We start from the raw sequence: 21,311 nt of genomic DNA, 5'->3' as shown, positions 1-21,311 counted from the left end.
CACAGAACATATTTTCCATATGTTTGATCATGACTACTTTCCACTGTCCTGTCTCAATCAATCCTTTAGTTCCCTACTTCCATAAGCTTTGTACCTCACTTCTTGTTCTCCCTTACCTATGCATACTTCTATCATATTGTAATTATCTTATATGCTTACCTTTTCCTACTAAACTTGAGCTCTGAGTAAGACTAGGAACTATGTCTTGTCTATCTTTGTGTCCATTGTGCCAACAAGGGACTTGTCACCGAGAAAATACTCAGTAAACATGATTCTGAGAAAGGTCAACTATCAAAAAATAAACAAACAACAAAAAAACCCCAAAACCAAAACAAAACAAAAAAATCAGATCACTTATTTCTAATTTAAAAGGTACCATTTTTTTTAATCCCAAAACTAATATTTTACTTTATGAAAATATATTTGGAAATATGATTATAAAAACATATTCAGGTCTATATCGCTAACATTTTTAGTACAATTTGATAAAAAAACATAAAGAATACTACAACACCTTTGTTTTCAACCCACAGCTTAAGAAATAAAACGTTACCAACAATGGTTTAACTTTTTTATCACTTGCTTTCTAGCTTTTTTGTTTATTTTATAGGGATAGACCAAAGAATTTCAAATACGTGATAAAAAAAATAAATTTACAGCACTGTACTTTTTTTCCTTAACTTACTTTTCTGTTTTGAAGAATATTGCACAACCGTCCACATGCTTTCTTTCCTGCTCAGACATGATTTTGGCACGTGACTTTGGAGAAAAAAACCCATCATATCCACGCTCCTTCAGTGCTGGCAGAAAGAGAGTGAAGTATTGCTCTGTTTCCACTTCCTGAGATGAAAGTAAAGTTATCATTTACATGACAGAGGGAAACCTGATTAAGATATAAAAATACTCAGCATTATGAGAACAGTATGATTAAGTTAAAATAATTTGCATAGCAAATGTTATCTTACCTTATTGCTAGCAGCTGCCATTTGCAGCTTTTAAAAGCTGAAAGAACCAGAAAGTTTACACACAGCTAGCTTAGTAGCAGGTATAGGACTACATTCCAGGTTTCTTAACTCCCAACTGAGAGTTTATTCCACTATACTTCACTTGTTCAAGACTGTTTATTAAACAAAGAAAGTTGATCATATGGTAGGTTAGGTAGTAGGGAATAGTAAATTTTACCAAAAAAAGGTAATTTTTAAAATTATTTATCCTTCTTAACCATGGTTGAAAGAATGAGAATGGATAAGTTCTAAAAAACAAGAAAATTCTACTTTAAGGAATTTTTAGGTATCTGAACACATCAATCATCCATGGTCTCTGCTAATTAAGTAATTATAAGTTATTTTATTTTTTGACCCATAACATATTTTTAACAAATCTTTCTAAATGGAATAAACAAAAATTAAGATAATGATCCACGTATGAAGTTGCTCAAAATGGCTTTATTTTATAACCACAAAGACCCATAAAAAAGTGAAAATGTTCAAATGGAGGGAAAAGGCTAAATCAATGAACAAATATTCATATAATTAATTTTTTGGAGAATTTTAAAGTGTAATCAACAAGAAACAAAATGTCAATAGTGTTTTTCCAATTTTATTTTGAAAATATATCTATAAATAGATAAGTGAGGAGAAAAATGTTTAGAAGAAAATACACTAGAACTTATAACACAGCAATTATGTCTGTAATACATAGGTGTTTTCCCCCCATCATGCTTCATTTTTTTCAAAGTTTTTAACTTCTCTGGAATAAACATTTTTTAATATAGTATTACTTTTAAAATAAGACAACATTTTAAAATTATGATGTTTTTAGCCTTCAAAATTATGCTTAAAAGTTCAAAGACTGATATTACTAAAATACTAAATCAAAAAGAGAGCAATAACTACAAAAAACTATGTTTGTTTTGCCTCCTCCTACACTCACTCTGTTATTTCTGAGTTTAGAAAGTGAAGTTTACTTCTTTTTATTTCCCAGGAAGTCATATGAACTACAGACAAAATAAAGAGCAGTTATCAAGTTACTCTACTAGGAAAAAAAAATTTTTTAAATATTCTTTCCTCAGGCTATGCTGTAAAGGATATGTGAAATTATAACATTAAAATATTTAAAGCACTTTTGAAAGTTATTAGGAAAAAAATACTAAAAAGTGTTCATAAACTTTGGCTAATAATTACCTAAGTTTTGAAAAGAATCAATACAGCACATACTCATGGAATGGTGCTGATTCTTCAAATTATATTCATTATAACAAGGTGTTATCAAATAGAAGAGTTTAACTCTCAGAGGTGGTGTTTAGAATAAGATGAAAGAGCATATACATTTTTAAAAACGTTAAATGTTTTATCTTTAAGGAACAACGATGTGCAAGCACTAAGGTTTTTTTGTTTCTACAGATTCCACTGTAAATTAAAACTATATTTCTGAAAGATTAGAAATCTTCTGCAGTTTTCTTTTTCAGTAATACCAATGATTTTTGATATGAGTAAGACTGTTTTCACTGAAGAAAGTTATAATGAAGTTAAATGGATGGCTATACTGAGTCAGCAAAACTGTTTGGCTCTGGAAATGATGCCTTAAATGCCAGTCCTTTTTTGTTAAGAGAAGGGGAGAAAACAATTCCTTTTGAGTTTTGCTTTGAACACAGTATCCCAAAACATCTTCTATAATGTTTAAATTCACCTTTAAGTCAAAGATAATTTAATTTCTTTAGTGTTACCTGAAGACTAATGATATCTGCGTCACAGTTAACGATTTCTTCCATAATTCCCTTTTTCCTGTATTCCCAGTTTAATGCCCAGGATGGGCAATAGCCGTATAGCTGCCGGGTTGCGTATTTATCACATAACACATTGTAACACATAACCGTGAATGATGCTAAGAAGTGGGAGGAAAAAACAACAGATAAAAGGAAGAAAATTAGTCAACTTTTTCTAAAGCAGTACCATGTATACAATTGCACAAGCACACACAGCACATGGGCACACACTCCAAATATCATCCTTGTGAAATGCCTACGGCAAGATATTTCTGTTAAACTGTATCTACTAAAACCTCACTGGAGCCCATCACACCAAAGTTCTTTTACTAGTCTAGAATTAGGCTAAATACTCATACTTGAGACTTTTAAGAAATTTAACAAATAATTCAAATTTTAAATCAGAATGCTAACTCTTTCCATGAAATTTACTAAACAAAGCTTCTCTCCATAAATGGAACAAAAATAAACTTTAGCTTTGCCCTAATTAAGGGACTCTGATTTCATTAATTTTTATTAATTAAATATCCATACTTAATACTTCTTTTAGCATCTCACTGCTCTGAACCAGTATGAGAATTTCTTTTTTGCCAAATAAAATGTTCATTTTTGAGATAAAATTATCACTTTAAAATATCCTCGAACTATAAAAGGATTGTGAGCAGAGTCAGAAGATGGTCTTCTATATCCTTGTTATTCAAAGTGTGCTCTAAGGACCAGCAGCATCAGTTATTACTTGGGAACTTGTTAGAGATGCAGAATCTCAGGCCCCACCAAGATCTACTGAATCAGAATTAGCAATTTAACAAAAACCCCAAGGTTTTTGTTTTGAAAAGCAATGATTTTTACTAGTAATTCACTATTCTGGCTGCCCATTAGAATCATTTTGTAAAACTTTCTAAAAAAATTACAGATTTCCAGGGCCCTGCTCCAGACTAATTAAGGTAGAATATTTAGGGGGGGCGGGGGGGGGCGGGGAGGAGTTGGGTATTCATATTTTTCATCCCAGATTATAATGGGCAGGAAAGGATGAGAATCACTTACTTAGATAAAATGTGAGAGATCCAAGCTGAAATAAGATTTGATCAAGGTTGGCTCAGTTTCAGATGACTGGAAAGATGGTAAGAGAAACTTAATTTTCTATGATCACCTGTGATTCTGACTGGTGGCCAGGTTGTATACAGGGGCATATATTTCAGTTTGAGATCATTTGTATCCTCTGGTTATTTATCTGGGAAATGACCCCAAGGCATTCAGTCTCTTCAGAGTTTCACATTCTGAAGTGAGCACCCTGGGTTCACCTAACTCTGCCTCTCTGGATTTAAAATGTTCTTTGAAGTGAAGAGAAAAGGAAGGCAGATGGTAGCTTGCCTCATTCAGTTTTTCTCCATGACTTTGTGATGTGAGGTTTTATGGAAAAGGACAGAGTTGGCAACATCTCTAATATATACAAACTATTTATACTACTGCTGGTGCCTAAGACTGAACTGGCAATTTTTAAAAAGAAGGGAAAATTAAGTCAGTATTATTGCTACTCTCCTATTCCTGTTTATACTTGGAAACTTTTCACTCTCCTGGGTTTGATTATTGTTTTGTGGCTGTAAATCACCTTTAACCAGCCAGATACTACATATACATAACCCTTCTTCCCTTCATTTTTAATAATTTCTTTTTTAGGACTCAGATTCTACTCAATAAAGCACCATACATCCCAAGAAAAATTCAAATAGTTTTTCAACAAGGAAATGCAAGAACACATTACTTTTAGAATCCAGTAACTAATAAAAAAACTGTTTCTTTTGTTCCTTCTCTTAATAGAAATGCAGCTGTGTAATATTATGAAAACTTTTCTTCAAGAATGTGTTCACTCCTGCTCAAAAAGGGATTACTGTGAAAATTAGAAAATAGCCTCTTTACTCTCAGAAGAAATTATGGCTCTATTATGGTATAGTGGTTTATAAATTATTAGCTTTGGAAGACACAGAAATACATTGCATATTATAATATTTATGTTAAAATACAAACAGAACCATGAAGATGTTATACTCCCCCATCAAACACATCATTATCCCAATTCCAAAGTAATTAATTTGTTCTGAATCCTTTACTTTACTTAAAAAAAAACAAAAACAAAAATCACCTCACATATACAAGGGCTTTACACTGTTAAAAATGAACACAATAAATCCTAACAATTTTGATTTATTCCTTAAAAAAATACTGGTTTGACCTTCATATTAAAATAGTACAATTTTCACTTATTCATTTTAAAATGAAATTGGGTATCATGAAAATTACTCATGTGTTAAAAAAAAAAAAAGGAATTTAGAGAAATAATAATTCACAACAACTTATTTTAAGTAGATTCCCAATCCAAAAGTGTCAGATATACTTAAGCCCTATAAATGTCAAATTATGACTGGTCCCCAGAAAGAGATAAAAGTTTATATATTCTAGACTACTGCAGTTCTAGAAATGCTAGAGTATGCTCTTAAATTACTCAAATACTCAATATGTACCATTTCTGCACCCAAAGATTGGTGTCATATTTTGTTGCAATACAGCAAGTATATACCCAGCCTAAATTATTCTTCCACAAGGGTGTTTCTAATATACACTCTCAAGGAAAATAAAGTAGCTTAAGTAATTTAAAATGTTTCAGAATAAAATTCTTTATTATTCTTTTTCTTTAATCACCCAATACACTGTGTGAAGAAGTCCTTTGGAAAGGTGATTACAAAGAATAATTTTTAAATCAATAGGAGCATCAAGATACAAGATACTTATGCATAGGCCTATCTTGGTGTAGATGGTTGCTTTTTTTTTTTTTTAATCTATGTTAATATTTTTAAACTCATCTCCCCATAGGAGGTTAAAAAAAAAAAAAGGAAGGCCTATTAATAGATCACAAAGCTCAAGCAGAATTTCAAGTATTTCTGAAAAAAGACAAGGAAGAAAGAGAAAAACAATTTACCTGAGGGCAGAATTTGGTCTCGTTCTTTTAATGTAATCCATGGCCTCGGAGGAAGCTGCTCTGGATGAACTGAAAAAAATAGAAATAATAACTTTAACATTAGTTAAGTACCTGTGTTTCTAAAACCAGTATCATTTATAATGTCAAATTTACTTTTTTCTCTTCATCTATAATGCTTTACAAGCTGACTAGAAATTTAACACTGAAATTTGCTCAAGATTTAGAAACCAGAGACGTTTGAGGACAGCTAGGCATAAAACACAGAACTGGGTAGAGTCATCAACACGGTGATATGACAGCCCCTGAAAAAAACCTACCCAGAGATTCAGCAAATAAAGAACAAATCCTACTTGCTTAGAACTCTGGAGGACAGCAGAGACTGGAGAAACACTCCACAAACAACTGATTAGAAGAAAAATAAAAATATCAGGTAGGAATCTTCTGTCCAAGATGCAATAGTCCACTATCCTCCCCCTCATTTGGTACTGCTCAGCTTGGGAGCTGCTCAGAGCCAGCAGCCTGGATGGCTCCCACCAGGGACAGAGAGTATAAAGCCACTGAAATCAGTGAGTTAAAACCCAAACATACCCAGACACAGGGAGTCAAGTCCACAGACACCCAGGGCAGAACACAATTCACTGAGGAGTGCTACATTTAAAAAGTCCCCGCTGGGGGATGGGGGGATGTTAAATTGAACTGCTGTAAGACAGGAAGGTCCCAAAACTGAAAAGAATAAGGAAACAAGGCACTGAGTGAGAGAATTTAAATAAATTATAAAAGATGGGAAGAAAAATTCTGCACAAAAATGAATGAAACCAATCAAGATAATGGAAAAGGAACAGAGGGAAGGAAGTTTTCTACTGGAGGTGAAAATAATTACACAAAAAGTACAATCTTAAAAACTGTACCACATATCCAGGGCAAGAAATAGATGAAGAAATATAGAAATTCTGATCAGTAAAACACAGGCTATTCTAATGGTCTAACAGTAAGTTGGACCAAGCATCAAAGAAGAGCCTTAACACAAAGCCAATCAACAAAACTCTGAGCAAGAGGGAGAAATGGACTTTCAGAGTTAGCAGACCAAAATAATCAAATGCCCAGACATAAACAAAAAATTACAAGCCATACTAAGAAACAGGAATATGGCTCAGTCAAGGGAACAAATTAAAATTTCAGAGACCCAGAACAACTAATCAAAGATGTTCAAACAAATCTCCTAAATCAATTCAAGGAGCTAAAAGAAAATATGAACAAAGAGATAAAGGATATTAAGAAGATATTGGATGAGCATAAAGAATTGGAAAGTATAAAAAGAAACGTGACAGAAATCAGGAGATAAAAGGCACAAGAGTAGAGATTAAAAATACACTAAGAAGTGGGGAAGGGGGGAGTGGGGTATATGGGAACCTCTTATGTTTTTTAATGTAATGTTTTGTGTGATCTATTAACTTTTTAAAAAGATAATTAAAAAATAAAATAAAACAAAATTTAAAAAATACACTAAGGAAGCTAGTGTAGCTCAGTGGTAGAGGGCTTGCTTTCCATGTATGAGGTCCCAGATTCAAGTCATGGTACCGCCTAAAAAACAAACACTAGAGACATACAACAGGATATCTGAGCAGACATAAAGAATCAGTGATCTAGAAGAAAGGATAATTGAAATCATACAGACAGAAGAACAGATAGAGGGAAAAAAAAAACAGAATAAACTTGAGCAGTGTCTCTGGGATTTGAATGACAATACAAAGCACATAAACATATGCATCGTAGTTGTGTCAGAAGAAGAAAAGAAAGGAAAAGGGGCAGAAAGAAAACTTGAGGAATTAATGGCTGAAATTTTTCCAACTCTTATGAAAGACATAAATATATGTGTGTCCAAGAAGCACAACATACTCCAAACAGAATAATCCTAACAGACCTACTCTGAGACACATAATAATCAGAATGTCAAATGCCAAAGATAGAGAATTCTGAAAGCAGCAAGAGGAAAGCAATTCACCACATACAAGGGATCCTAAATAAGACTAAGTGCCAATTTCTCATCAGAAACCATAGAGGCAAGAAGGTATTATGTTAATACTTAAGGTACTGAAAGAGAAAAGCTTCTAATCAAAAACACTTTAAACAACAAAACTGTTCTTCAAAAAAGAGTTTAAAATATTCAGAGATAACCAGAAGGTAAGAGACTTCATCACCAAAAGACCTGCCCTGAAAAAAAATTATGAAAGGGTGTTCCACAAGTTGAAATAAAAAGATAGGAGAGAGTGGCTTACAGAAGGGTGAGGAAAGAAGATTATCAGTCAGGATAACATAAAAAGTAAATGCAAAACCCAATTGTACTGTATCCTCAATATGCAACTCTATACTTTAATTCCTGTAAGAGGCTACAATTGAGCAAGAAAAAGACGTATTTCCCAATAATGGACATGCACGATATAAAATGCTAAAGTGGAACAAAAACAACATAAACAGGAAAAACAGTATATGGGAATAGGGGAACGTGTATGCTATTAAAGGTATATGGTATATTTTCAAATTAATAGGTTATAGATGTCGGTTGTGTAATAGAAACCACGGAGTAACTACAAAGAATGTATTTTAATACTATACAGAAACAGAAATGAGAAAGGGATCAGTCAGGTACATCACAAAAGATGAACTATATAGGCAGTAGATATGGCTGAACTGATAGAGTGTCTGCCTACCATAGGGAAGGTCCAGGGTTCGATACCCAGGGCCTCCTGGCCCATGTGGTGAGCTGGCCCATGCACAGTGCTGCTGTGCACAAGGAGTGCTGTGCTATGCAGAGTTGTCCCCCATGTAGGGGTGCCCCACACACAAGGAGTGCACCCCGCAAGGAGAGGCGCCCCATGCAAAAAAAGCGCAACCCACCCAGGAGTTGTTCTACACACACAGAGAGCTGACACAGCAAGATGACACAACAAAAAGAGACACAGATTTCCAGTGCCGCCTGACAAGAATGTAAGCGGACACAGAAGAACACACAGCAAATAGACACAGAGAGCAGACAACAGCAGGAAAGGGGAGAGAAATAAATAAAATCTTAAAAAAAAAAAATCAACTATACATAAAAGGAGGTTGCAGTAAAGGAAACCAGAAACAAAAAAAGATATGACATACAAAAACCAAAAGATAAAATGGCTGAAGTACTACTGCCTTTGCAGTAATAACACTGAATGTAAATGGATTAAACTTGCCAATCAAAAGACACAAGTTGGCGAAATGGATAAAAAACCACGATCCAACAATATGTTTACAAGAGACTCATCTTAGTCCCCAAAACACAAAAAGGTTGGAAAAAGATATTCCATGCAAATAGTACCCACAAAAGAGCTGGGGTACCTAAACTAATATTGGACAAAAGAGAGTAGGTCAAAAGCTGTTATAAATACTTGTAAATTGAATCCAAAACCACATTAGAAAGAATTATCCACCATGAGCAAGTGGATTTCATCCCAGGTATGCAAGGATGGTTCAACAAAATAAAATCAATTTAATGTAACAAACCACATTAACTAAACAAATAAAAACCACATGATCATCTCAATTGATGCAGAAAAGAATTCTACATCAATTCAGCACCCTATCTTGTAAAAACACTTCGAAAAATAGGAAAAAACAAAACTTCCTCAACATGATAAAGGGCATATGTGAAAAGTCCACTGCTAATCTCTTAATGGTAAAAGAATGAAAGCTTTTCCTCTAAGATCTGGAACAAGGCAAGTAAGCCCACTGTCGCCACTGTTATTCAACAGTGTACTACAAGTTCTAGCCAAAGTAGTTAGACAAGAAAAAGAAACAAAAGGCATCCAAATTGGAAAAGAGGAAGTAAAACTTTCTCTTTTGCAGGTGACATGATCCTATAGAGAGAAAACCCTGAAAAACCTACAACACACATTTCAAAAGACTAGTAATGAGCAAACTGAGAAGGAAATCAAGAAAAAAAGTCCATTTATTATAGCAAATAAAAGAGTCATATATCTAGGAATAAATTTTTAAAGGGTTGTAAAGGACTTAACAGAAAACTACAAAACATTGCTAAAAGAAATCAAAGAAAACATAAATAAATGGAAGGATGTTTTGTGTTTATGAATTGGAAGGTGTCAATAAGATGTCAATTTAGTGAAAATTATTTAAAGATTCAACACAATCCCAATCAAAATTTCAACAACCTACTTTGCAGAAATGGGAAACGTAATTAACAAATTTATTTGGAAGGGTAAGGGGCCCAAAATAGCCAAAAACATTTGACAAAGACAAATGAAGTTGAAGGACTCACACTTCCTAACTTTAATCCGTATTACAAAGCTACAGTAGTCAAAACAGCATGGCACTAGCACACAGATATACTGACCAATGGAATCAATGAGAGTTCAGAAATAGACCCTCATTATCTATGCCCAACTGATTTTTTTAATGAAATCAGTTTTATTAAGATATATTCAAATAACTCACAATCCATTAAATGTGTACAATCAATGGCTTTTAGTATAACAGCATTATGCATTCATCTCCACAATCAATTTTAGAACATTTTCATTATTCAAATATAAAAACCACACCTTAGCAGTCAGCTCTCAATCCCGCTCTTTCACCTACATAGCTCCTAATCTAGTTCCAACTTTAAAAATTTATTTATATTTAAATTTTATATAAATAGAATAATATATTATGCAATATTTTCTTTTTTTCACTTAGCTTAATGTTATTATTGATATTTTTAAATAGAAAACGTGTAGGTTTACAAAAAAGCATGTAAAAAATACACTACTCATTCTGTTGTTGACACTTTGCACAGATGTGGTACCTTTGTTACACTAGATTAAAGAATATTAAAGCATTACTATTAACTAAGTCCAGTTTATATTAGGTATGTTTTCCCCATATACGACCCTATTATTAACACCTTGTAATAGTACTGTACCTTTGTTATAATTCATAAAGAACATTTCTATATTTTACTGTTAACCACTGTCCATCATCCAGAACAGGGTTCACTGTGTTATAATCTCATATTTTTCACAGTCCATCCAAAGTGTACACTCAATGGTACTCAGAAACTAGTCATCACCAGTCAATTTTAGAACATTTTCACTACTTCAAAAAGAAAACTCCCATACCCCTTTATACTCCCTATTATTGACCCTTAGCATTGATAAAATACCTTTGTTGCAACTGATGAAAAAAATTATATTACATTTAACTGTAGTCTTACTTGTATTTTTCCCATATAATACCATATTATTAACACTGTAACAGTGACATATGTTTGTTCTAGTTCATGGAAGACATTCTTATAATGTCATTCACCACCAGGTTCACTATGTTATAATGTCTGAAGTTTATCCTCTAGCTTTCCTTCTATTAACATTTATGACTCTAGACTTCTCCCTTTCAGCCATGACCACATCTATAATTTAGTGCTACTACACTCATTATCATGTTTACAATCACATCCATTTGCAAACATTTACAATCAACCTTACTAAAACTTCTCAGACATTAAGCATCAACTCCTCCTTCTCAACCTTCATTCTATCTCCTGGTAACCTATCCTCTAGATTTTAACTCTATGAGTTTACTGATTGCAATTAGTTTATATTAGTGGGACTAAACACTATTTGCCCTTTTCTGTCTAGCTTACTACACTCACCATATGTCCTCAAGGTTCATCAATGTTGTCATATACATCCCCACTTCATTTCTTCTTATGCTGAATAATATTCCATCATATGTATATACAATATGTTGTTTATTCATTCATGGGTTGGACACGTGGGTTGCATCCATCTTTTAGAAATTGTGAATAATGCAGCTATGATCATTGGTATGCAAATGTCAGTTTGCATTCCTGCGTTCATTTCTTCTAAATATATGCCTAGCACTGGGATTGCCAGATCATACAGCAGTTCTATATTTAGCTTCCTGAGGAACTACAAAGTTGTCTTCCACATTGGCTGCACTATTTTATAATATATTCCCACAAGAGGGAAGGAGTGTACCTATTTCTCTACATCCTCGCCAACACTTGTAGTTTTCTGTTTTGTTATAGTGACCATTCTATAAGGTGTGAGAAATCTCATTTGTGTTTTGACTTGCATTTCCTTAATAACTAGTGATGCTGAAGCTCTTTTCAGGTGCTTTTTAGCCATTTATATTTCCTCTGTGAAAAAATGTCTGTTCAAGTCTTACGCCTTTTAAAAAAAAATTTACTGAAGTGTATCACTCATACAAATATGTAAACAATAAGTATAGAGTAATAGTTGTGAACTTACAAAACAAATAACATAACATCATACAGGGTTCTCATACCTCACCCTACCACCAATATCTTGCATTGTAGTGAAACATTTTTTACTTATAATTAAAGAGCATCCTCAAAATATTACTACTAACTAAAGTATCTTACATTTGGTATATTTTTTCCCAAACCCAGCCTGTTATTATTATATCATTTATACATGAACATACATAAACAATAAGTGTATAGTAAAAGCTGTGAACTTCCGAAGCAAAAGCAAACAAGCCTAACATCATACAGGGTCCCACACATCAACCTGCCACTAACACCTTGCATTGTTGTGAGACGTTTGTTACAAATTATGAAAAAATATTGTCAGACAACTCTTACTACTAACTATAGTCCTTACTTACATTTGTTGTATTTTTCTCCAACCCAAACTATTATTATTTGTTAAATATATTTTTATGACAGAGGTTGTAAACTTACAAAACAGTCATGCACACATGCAGAATTCCCATGCAAAACCCCTCTAACAACACACCAAACTGTGGTGGAACATTTGTTACAGATTATGAGATAATATCATCAGACTATTACCAGGTCCATAGTGTACATTTTGTACACTTTTTCCACACTCACACATTATCAACACAGTACATCTTTGGTATAGATGCAAGAGTATTACATTATTACTGTTAACCACAGTCCATAGGTCACTCGAGTTTTATTTTTCCCATGCTTCTCCACATTCACACCACCCTGCAATAGTGATGTACATCTCCTCTAGCTCACAAAGGACACTCTTGCACCTGTACCATCAACCACATTTCTCATCCACCTCTGGGTTTACTGTTATTCAGTCCCTAGATTATTCTCTAGCTTTCTTTCAATTGGCATTTACATCCCTAGACTACCTTTTTCAGCCACATTCCCCTTTATTACTATAAACCAGCTGTTATTCACTATAATGTGTTACAATCAACTCTATCCATTTCCACACTTTTACAGTAAAGTTAACTAAAACTTCTACATATATTAAACATCAGTAATCCATCTCAGTCCTCCTCTTATCTCCTTTAAGAATCGGCCACCTACCACCAGGTCTTGAAGATATTTTCCTACATTTTCTTCTAGAAGCTTTATTGTTCCTGCTTTTATATTTAGGTTTTTTGATCCATTTTGAGTTAATTTTTATATAAGGTGTGAGGTAGGGATCCTCTTTCCATCTTTTGGCTACGGATATTCAGTTTTCTCAGCACCATCTGTTGAATGAACTGTTCTGCCCAAGCTGAGTGAGTCTGACAAGCTTGTCAAAAATCTCTACATCATAGATGTGAGGGTCTGTTTCTGAACCATCAATTTGGTTCCACTGGTCTATGTGCCTGTCTTTATGACAATACCATAGCTGTTTTTACAACTATAGCTAGGTAATATGATTTAAAGTACGGAAGTAAGAGTCCTCCAACTTTGCTTCTCCTTTTTAAGATGTTTCTGGCTATTCAGGACCCCTTACCCTTCCAAATAAATTTGATAATCATGTTTTCCATTTTTATTTGTAAAATGCTGGTAGAATTTTATCAGGAATGAATTGAATCTATATATCAATTTGAGTAGAATTCACGTCTTCCAATCTGTAAGCACAGAATGTTTTCCCAGTCATTTAAGTATTTTTAATTTCTTTTAACAATGAGTTGTAATTTTCTGAATATAAGTGCTTTACAGCGTTGGTTAGGTTTATTCCTAAATATCTGGGCTTTCTCTGTCATATTTTATTTTTACACTCTTTTGACACTTTTAGTTACTTTTATCGATACAATTTTCATTTCTACACTCTCTTCCAAGCCTCTCCCTCCTGTCTTGTCTTCTCAGACTGTAGGACATCTTTAGTATTTCCTGCAAAACTGGTCTCTTGGTTACAAACTCTCAGTTTCTGTTTATCTGTGAATATTTTAAATTTGCCCTCACTTTTGAAAGACAATCTTGATGGATATAAGATTATTGGCTGGAAATTTTTCTCTTGCAGTATCTTATATCATACCACTGTCTTCTTGCCTCCATGGTTTCTGATGAGAAATCAGCACTTAATCTTATTGAGTATCCCTTATATGTTAGGCATTGCTTTTCTCTTGCTGCTCTCAGAATTCTCTGTCTTTGGCATTTGACATTCTGATTAGTATGTGTCTTGGAGATGGTCTCCTCGGATTTATTTGGATGGGAGAATATTGTTCTTCTTGGCAATGGATCTCTATGTCCTTCAATAGGGTTGGGAAAATTTCTACCATTATTTCTTCAAATATGCCTTCTAACCCTTTTCCCTTCTCTTCTCCTTCTGGGACACCCATGACATGTATGTTTACACGTCTCTTGATGTTGTTTAGTTTCCTGAGACCTTGCTCAATTTTTTTCATTCTTTTCTTCATCTGTTCTCTATTGGATGTTCGCTTTCAGAGGCCATCTCTTCAAGCTCACCAGTCCTTTCTTCTGCTTCCTCAAATCTGCTATTATATGATTCCAGTATACTTTCAATTTCATTTATTGCACCTTTCATTCCTGTAAGATCTGCTATTTTTCTATGTACGCTTTCAACTTCTTCTTTGTGCTCATCCACTGTCTTAATATGTTTAATCTCTTTACCCATCTCATTGACTTTATTAAGGAGATTTGTTTAAACATCTATTATTTTGTCTCAACTCTGTTATATCATCTGGAGGCTTATCTTGTTCCTTTAAGTGGGTCATATATTTCTGTTTCTTGGTGTAGATTGTAATTTTTTGTTGGTGTCTTGGCATCTGGCTTAATAGATGTATTTTTCTGGGTGCAGTTTCTCTCTTTAATTTAGGGCTTTCTTGCCCTTTCTCCCTTGCTGATTGTGTAGTAGGAGCCAACGATGTAATTGGTGCTGCAAGCTGTAGAGGCTCAAGCTGCCCTCACTGCCCCTGGGACCAAAGAAGCTTCTCCCAACTTTCTCCTTTGCCAGGGGAAGGGACAGAGCCATAGCCACGTTTAATAATCCAGTTTGTGCAGGCCTAGACTGTAATTCCCCAGAGAGATTGATGAAGCTTCACATCCATTTCTCCTGGCATGGGGATGGAGGTCAGTTGTGGACAGCAATGTATGTCATGTGGGTCCAAAATGACTGCAGTTGCCCCAGTATCCAGCCCTTCACCTGTGCCAGCCAAGTGTACCTCAAGTTACCCAGAGAGGCTGGTGCAGGGCCTGCCAGCTTCCTCCCTACTAGAGGTGGGGCTGAAGCCCAGGCTAGGGCTGCAGGCCGATCTGGGTGAAAGAAGCTGGTCCCTACCATCACTGTGATTTTCAGTCAGCTCGGCTTCCCCTCATGCTAGGGTCAGAGTCAAAATGGCAGCTACCAGCTTCTTTCCAACTTGGATAGGTACTTTAGCTGTTCTTAGGGTTATACTTTAGCCAGTCAAATTTACTGATCAGTAGGTGAAGTTGGTGGCCAACCATCTCTTCCTCCCGTTTTAAGGAAATGGAGTTTCCAATTCCAGTCACAGAATAGCTCCGTGGCATGGCCTGTCTTTTTCCAAAGAGGCTAACACAGGTCCCTGAAGGAGGTGGGATGGGGTTTAGGTAGAGATGCAATCTGATCTGGATGGAAAGAAGCTAGTTCCTACCAGCACTGTGATTTTCAGCCCACCCCACTTCCCCTCATGCCAGGGGCTGAGTTAAGATGACAGCTATCATTCTCTTTCTAACTTGGACATGTTCAAATTTTAGTTATTCTTTGGCCTACCGAATCCACTAATTGTAGCTGAAGTTGGTGCCCAACCATCTCTTCCTCCCCGTTTTGGGGAAGGGGAGCTTCCAATTCCAGCCACAAAATAGCTCCCTAGGCGGCTTGTGCCACCAGTGGGGGATGGGAACCAGCCTCCGTGGCATGGAGCGCTCTACTTATGAGTCTTCTCTGCAGATGGGCAGTTTCCTCCTTCCATTCTTTCAAGGATGTTGCAGAATGCTCTTTTGGTCGTCTAGAGCCCCCCAAAAGGTGCTTTAGATAGTTCTGGGTGATTATTAACTGCTCTGTAGCACTGGCTGACTCTAGGAGCTCCTTACTCTGCCACTATCTTGCTGGTTCTGCCCATTTTTTAATTGGGTTGTTTGTTTTTTTATCATTGAGTTGTATGATCTCTTAATATATCCTGGAAATTAAATGCTTATTGAGAGGGGAAGAGGACTTGGCCCAATGGATAGGGCGTCTGCCTACCACATGGGACGTTCACAGTTCAAACCCCGGGCCTCCTTGACCCATGTGGAGCTAGCCCATGCACAGTGCTGATGCGCGCAAGGAGTGCCATGCTATGCAGGGGTGTCCCCCATGTAGGGTAACCCCACGCGCAAGGACTGCACCCTGCAAGGAAAGCAGCCCAGCGCGAAAGAAAGTGCAGCCTGCCCAGGAATGGCACCGTGCACACAGAAAGCTGACACAACAAGATGATGCAACAAAAAGAGACACAGATTTCTGGTGCCGCTGATAAGGATAGAAGCGGTCACAGAAGAACACACAGCGAATGGACACAGAGAGCAGACAACTTGGGGGGGGGGGAGGAGAAATACATTTTAAAAATAAACCTTTAAAAATAAATAAATAAATAAATGCTTATTGAGTGAGTGGTTTCCAAGTATTTTCCCTCATTGAGGAGGCTGCCTTTTCAATTTCTTCACAAAGTCATTTGAAGCACAAAAATATTTAATATTGAGGAGGTCCCATTTATCTATTACTTGTTTCATTGTTTATAAGATTTAAGAAACCACCTCCTACCAAAACATCTTTAAGATGTTTCCCTATATTTTCTTCTAGAAGTTTTATGATTGTAGCTTTTACATATAGGTCTTTGATTCCATTTAGAGTTAATTATTGTATAATTTGTGAGACAATAGTTATCTTACTTTTGGAAATGGATAATATTCAGCTCTCCCAGCACCATTTGTTGAAGAGACTGCTCTGTCCCACCTGAGTGGAATTGACAGCCTTGTCAAAAATCACTTGACCATAAATGTGAGGATCTATTCTGAACTCTCAATTCAATTTCATTGATCAACATGTTTTATGCCACTACTAATGCTGATTTTACCACTGTAGTTTGTAATATGATTTAAAGTCAGAAGTCAGAGTCCTCCAACTTGTCCTTTTTCCAAGATGTTTTTTGGCCATTTGGCACTCCTTACCCTTCCAGATAAATTTGAAATTTGGCTTTTCTATTTCTGTAAAGTAAGCAGTTAAATGCTTATTGGAATTACATTAAATCTGTACATCAATTTGGGTAAAATTGACATCTAAACAAAACTTAGTCTTCCAATCCATGAACATGGAATGTCCTCCCCTTTATTTAGGTCTTCTTTGGTTTCTTTTAGCAATGTATCGTACTTTTCTGGATACAGATCTTTTATGTCATTGGTTAAGTGTATTCTAAATATCTGATTCTTTATTTGCTATTGTAAATGGATTTTTTTCCCTCTGATTTCCCCCTCAGATTGCACATTACTTGTGTATAGAAACACTACTGATTTCGCATGTTATTAGCTCTAGGAGCTTTCTCTAGATTTCAGGATTTTCTAGATATAGGATCATGTCATCTGTGAATAGTGAAAGTTTTATTCCATTTTTTCCAATTTGTTTGCCTTATATTTCTTTTACTTTCCTAGTTGCTCTACTAGAACATCTAGCACAATACTGAATAACAGTAGTCACAATAGATATCCTGTCTTATTACCGATCTCAGTGAGGAAGCTTTCAGTATTTCACTATTGAATACAATATTAGCTGTGGGTTTTTCACATATGCCCTTTATCAGGTTGAGAAAGTTTCCTTCTATTTCTATCTTTCAGTGTATTTTTTATTAAGAAACGGTGCTGTATTTTGTCAAATGCCCTTTCTGCATCAAATGAGATGATCAAGTGATTCTTCTCCTATGATTTATTAAGAAAAGCATATTACAAAGCTACAGTGCTCAAAAGAGCATGTTACTGGCACCACGATAGACATATCAACCAATGGAATCAAACTGAGAGTTGAGAAGTAGGTCCTCACATCTATGCCCAACTGATTTTTGACAAGGCTGCCAAATCCATTCAATTGGGAAAGAATAGTCTCTTCAACAAATGGAACTGAGAAATTGGATATCTATATGCAAAAGAATGAAAGAGGACCCATCTCCCCCTACAATACAAAAATTAACACAAAATGGATCAAAGACCTAAAAAGAAGAACCAGTACTATAAAACCCTAGAAGAAAACATAGGGAAGCATCTTAAGGATCCTGCATTAAGGAATAAAGGTTTCTTAGACTTTACACCCAAAGCACAAGAAATGAAAGAAAAAAATAGATAAATGAGGTCTCCTCAAAATAAAAAAAAAGCTTTTGCACATCAAAAGATTTTGTCACAAAAAAATGAAAAGACAAGCAACTCAAAGTGAGAAAATATGGGGGTTTATGAGGGGGGGAATGGGATTTTTCCTTTTGGAGTAATAAAACATTCTGAAATGGACTGAGCTGATGACAGCACAACTCTGATGAAACAGAGCATCTGAGAATACACTTTGGGTCGATTGTTCAAGGCAGGAGGCTGTATAACACATTAAACCCCATGGTGAATAATGGACTGGGGTTAATAGTACATATATGAGAACATTTTCTCATGAACTATAATATACAAGACTAATACATGGTGTTAATAATAGGATAATAGAAAAATACACCAACTGTACACTACAGACTATAGATAGCAGTAATATTATGACAACACTCTTTCATCAATTGTAACAAATGTGTTATAACAATGTAAGATGTTGGACCTGGCTCAATGTATAGGAACCCTGAATAGTAGGCATGATTGTTTTGTAAACTCACAATTTCTCTAATAAAAAAAAAAAATTAAAAGTAAACAAAACCAAAAAGGAAAGGAAAAAATAAAAAGCCCAAATGCATGAGAAGAAAACATTATCCATTGAAAATGAAGAAATGCAACAACAACAAAGAAAGAGAACTCTAGTGGGTCCAGAAAATGTTGTTTTAAACAAAAACTAAGGTAAGAAAAGACAAGATTAAGAATCCAAAGATAACTGAAAAATGAAAAATGAACTTAAATTCTAATACTGAAAAATACAATAAGTGAAATTAAGAAATCAGGCCCTGAGCCTCAAAAGACTTTAGCTCCTACACTCTGATTTATTGGACTTACCCCACTCAGCTAACATGGAGTTGAAGAATGTCAACCACCACACCATGGAGCCTAGAGTGCTTACAACTGAAAGCAGAATTGCATCCAGTATCCATGTGGAATCTAAGCCCCCTCTTGACATAGATGTGGAATGGACACAACCAAGCCAAGGCCCACAGGAAGGAGGAATACAGTAAGGGATAGAGCGGACTTAATGATATTCTATTCATGAACTATTGTGGTTAATAATTGAGAAAATGTGGCACTGGTGTGGAAAAAGTGGCCATGGTAGTTGCTGGGGGTGGGGAATGGGAGGAAGAGATGAGATGTGGATGCATTTTCAGGACTTGGAGTTGTCCTGAGTGGTGCTGCAGGGACAATTGCTGGACATTCTATGTCCTCCCATGGCCCACTGGATGGAACGTGGGAGAGTGTGGGCTATGGTGTGGACCATAGGCCATGGGGTGCAGTGATGCCCAGAGATGTACTCACCAGATGCAATGGATGTGTCATGATGATGGGGGAGAGTGTTACTGTGGGGGGAGTGGTGGGGTGGGGGAGGTGGGGGTGAATGGGGACCTCATATTTTTTTAATGTAATATATTTTTTTAAATGAATAAAATTAAATTAAAAAAAAAAAAACCAGGAGATGAATTTAACAGATTACACTCAGCTGAAGAGAAAATGGGTGACCTGCTTCATCCTGTATATTTTCTAACTTAGAGAAAATACAAAAAAAAAGACACATAGGAGATATAGTGAAAAGATCAATCAAAAATTTAACAAATGTCTCAAAAAAGAAAAAAAAAGAAGACATATTTGAAGAAATGATGGAGGAATTTACCAAAACTGACCAACACTATGTAGAAGCAACTCAGGCAAACATGATAAAAACAAAGAAAATCATGCATGGGCATGAAATGGTAAACCAAAAGAAAAAGTAAAAAATCTTCAATGCAGAAAGAGGAAAAAAATTGAAGGAAGCAACAAATATGATAAAGAAAACTGTTTTATATCAATTAAAGCTAAAATTAAGCAATTTCATTAAAAAATCCTATGAGGTTTAAACTACCATTATCTTCATTTTGCAGAATAAATGTGAAGGATTACAAAGTTTAATTTGTTCAAACTGGACCTTCAGTGAGGCAAAAATGAGGTACTTGCCTTGGACACAAAATGTAAGGAGATGCCAAAAAACTCAGTAATTGTGATAAAATAATTTTTCAATGCAATATTTTAAAAATGAAGTTAATGCCAAAAAATTCATGATGAAAAATTTAAATAAGACAGGGCTCAATCAACCCTGTACCTACCTCACCCTAATCCATAGTTTATCAAATTGATTTTTTAAAATATGGTATTACAATATTATTTACCTTGATTATTGAGTTTTTTGGTGAATCTTTAAATTTTTCAACTGAGGCAAGCGCCTCACTCACTTAACTCTAATCTAGATCCTGTTTCAAGGTCACACAGCAATGACAAGGTCAGAGCTTTTCAAAGAAACAATACTACTAATATCTGACTTTCAGAAGAACAGTAGAAGGCAGAAGAAAATAGAATGTTATCTTCAAGGTGCTGAAAGAAAACAAGTACCAATCTAAAATTCTATACCCAGAGAACTTATCAAAAATGAATGTGAAATAAATATGTTTGCAGACAAGCGAAGAATGGCACAAACAGAATTACTAAAGGGTATTCTCCAGGTAGAAGAAAACTGATTCCAGATGGAAGCTCTGGAATGTGAACAGTCATGAAGAGCAACAAAATGGTAAACATGTAGAAAATCTAAATAAAAGTTAATTTTATAAATCAATATTCATGTGTTTTAAATGATACATATAATTAAAATATATGACATAGCAGTATTTATAAATTAGAAAGAAGGTGAGTTAAGTGTTTTAAGTTTTACATTGTCCTGAAAGAGGTAAAAGTACTAATTTGCATTAGACTTTCATATATCAAGAACGAATATTGTAATCTCTAGGGTAACTATTAGTAGAATAAAAGATAGAATTATGAAGGTAATAAAGGGGGAAACTGAAATAGCAAAAAACCCAAATCCAAAGGAAAGGCAATAAAGAAGAGAAAAATGAATCTTGAACAGAAATGACAGAGTGCAAAAA

General features: G+C 35.0%; 1 protein-coding gene across 3 annotated transcripts in view; it reads right to left on the bottom strand.

Moving 5' to 3' along the window:
- The window catches only part of CNOT6L (CCR4-NOT transcription complex subunit 6 like), a 118,662-nt gene that overhangs the window by 26,178 nt on the left and 71,173 nt on the right, over positions 1–21,311 (bottom strand). For all 3 annotated transcript variants that reach the window (XM_058296548.2, XM_071215922.1, XM_058296547.1), the window contains exons 6-8: positions 5,739–5,807; positions 2,726–2,883; positions 686–840 (exon numbers count right to left, since the gene is read on the bottom strand). In XM_058296548.2, coding sequence (XP_058152531.1) covers positions 686–840; positions 2,726–2,883; positions 5,739–5,807 — 382 coding nt within the window. The remainder of the gene's footprint in view (positions 1–685; positions 841–2,725; positions 2,884–5,738; positions 5,808–21,311) is intronic.

Source organism: Dasypus novemcinctus, chromosome 1 (genome assembly GCF_030445035.2).
Source record: "Dasypus novemcinctus isolate mDasNov1 chromosome 1, mDasNov1.1.hap2, whole genome shotgun sequence".
In the NCBI taxonomy this organism is placed as follows: Eukaryota; Metazoa; Chordata; class Mammalia; order Cingulata; family Dasypodidae; genus Dasypus; species Dasypus novemcinctus.
This window is presented reverse-complemented; position numbering and strand designations above follow the sequence as displayed.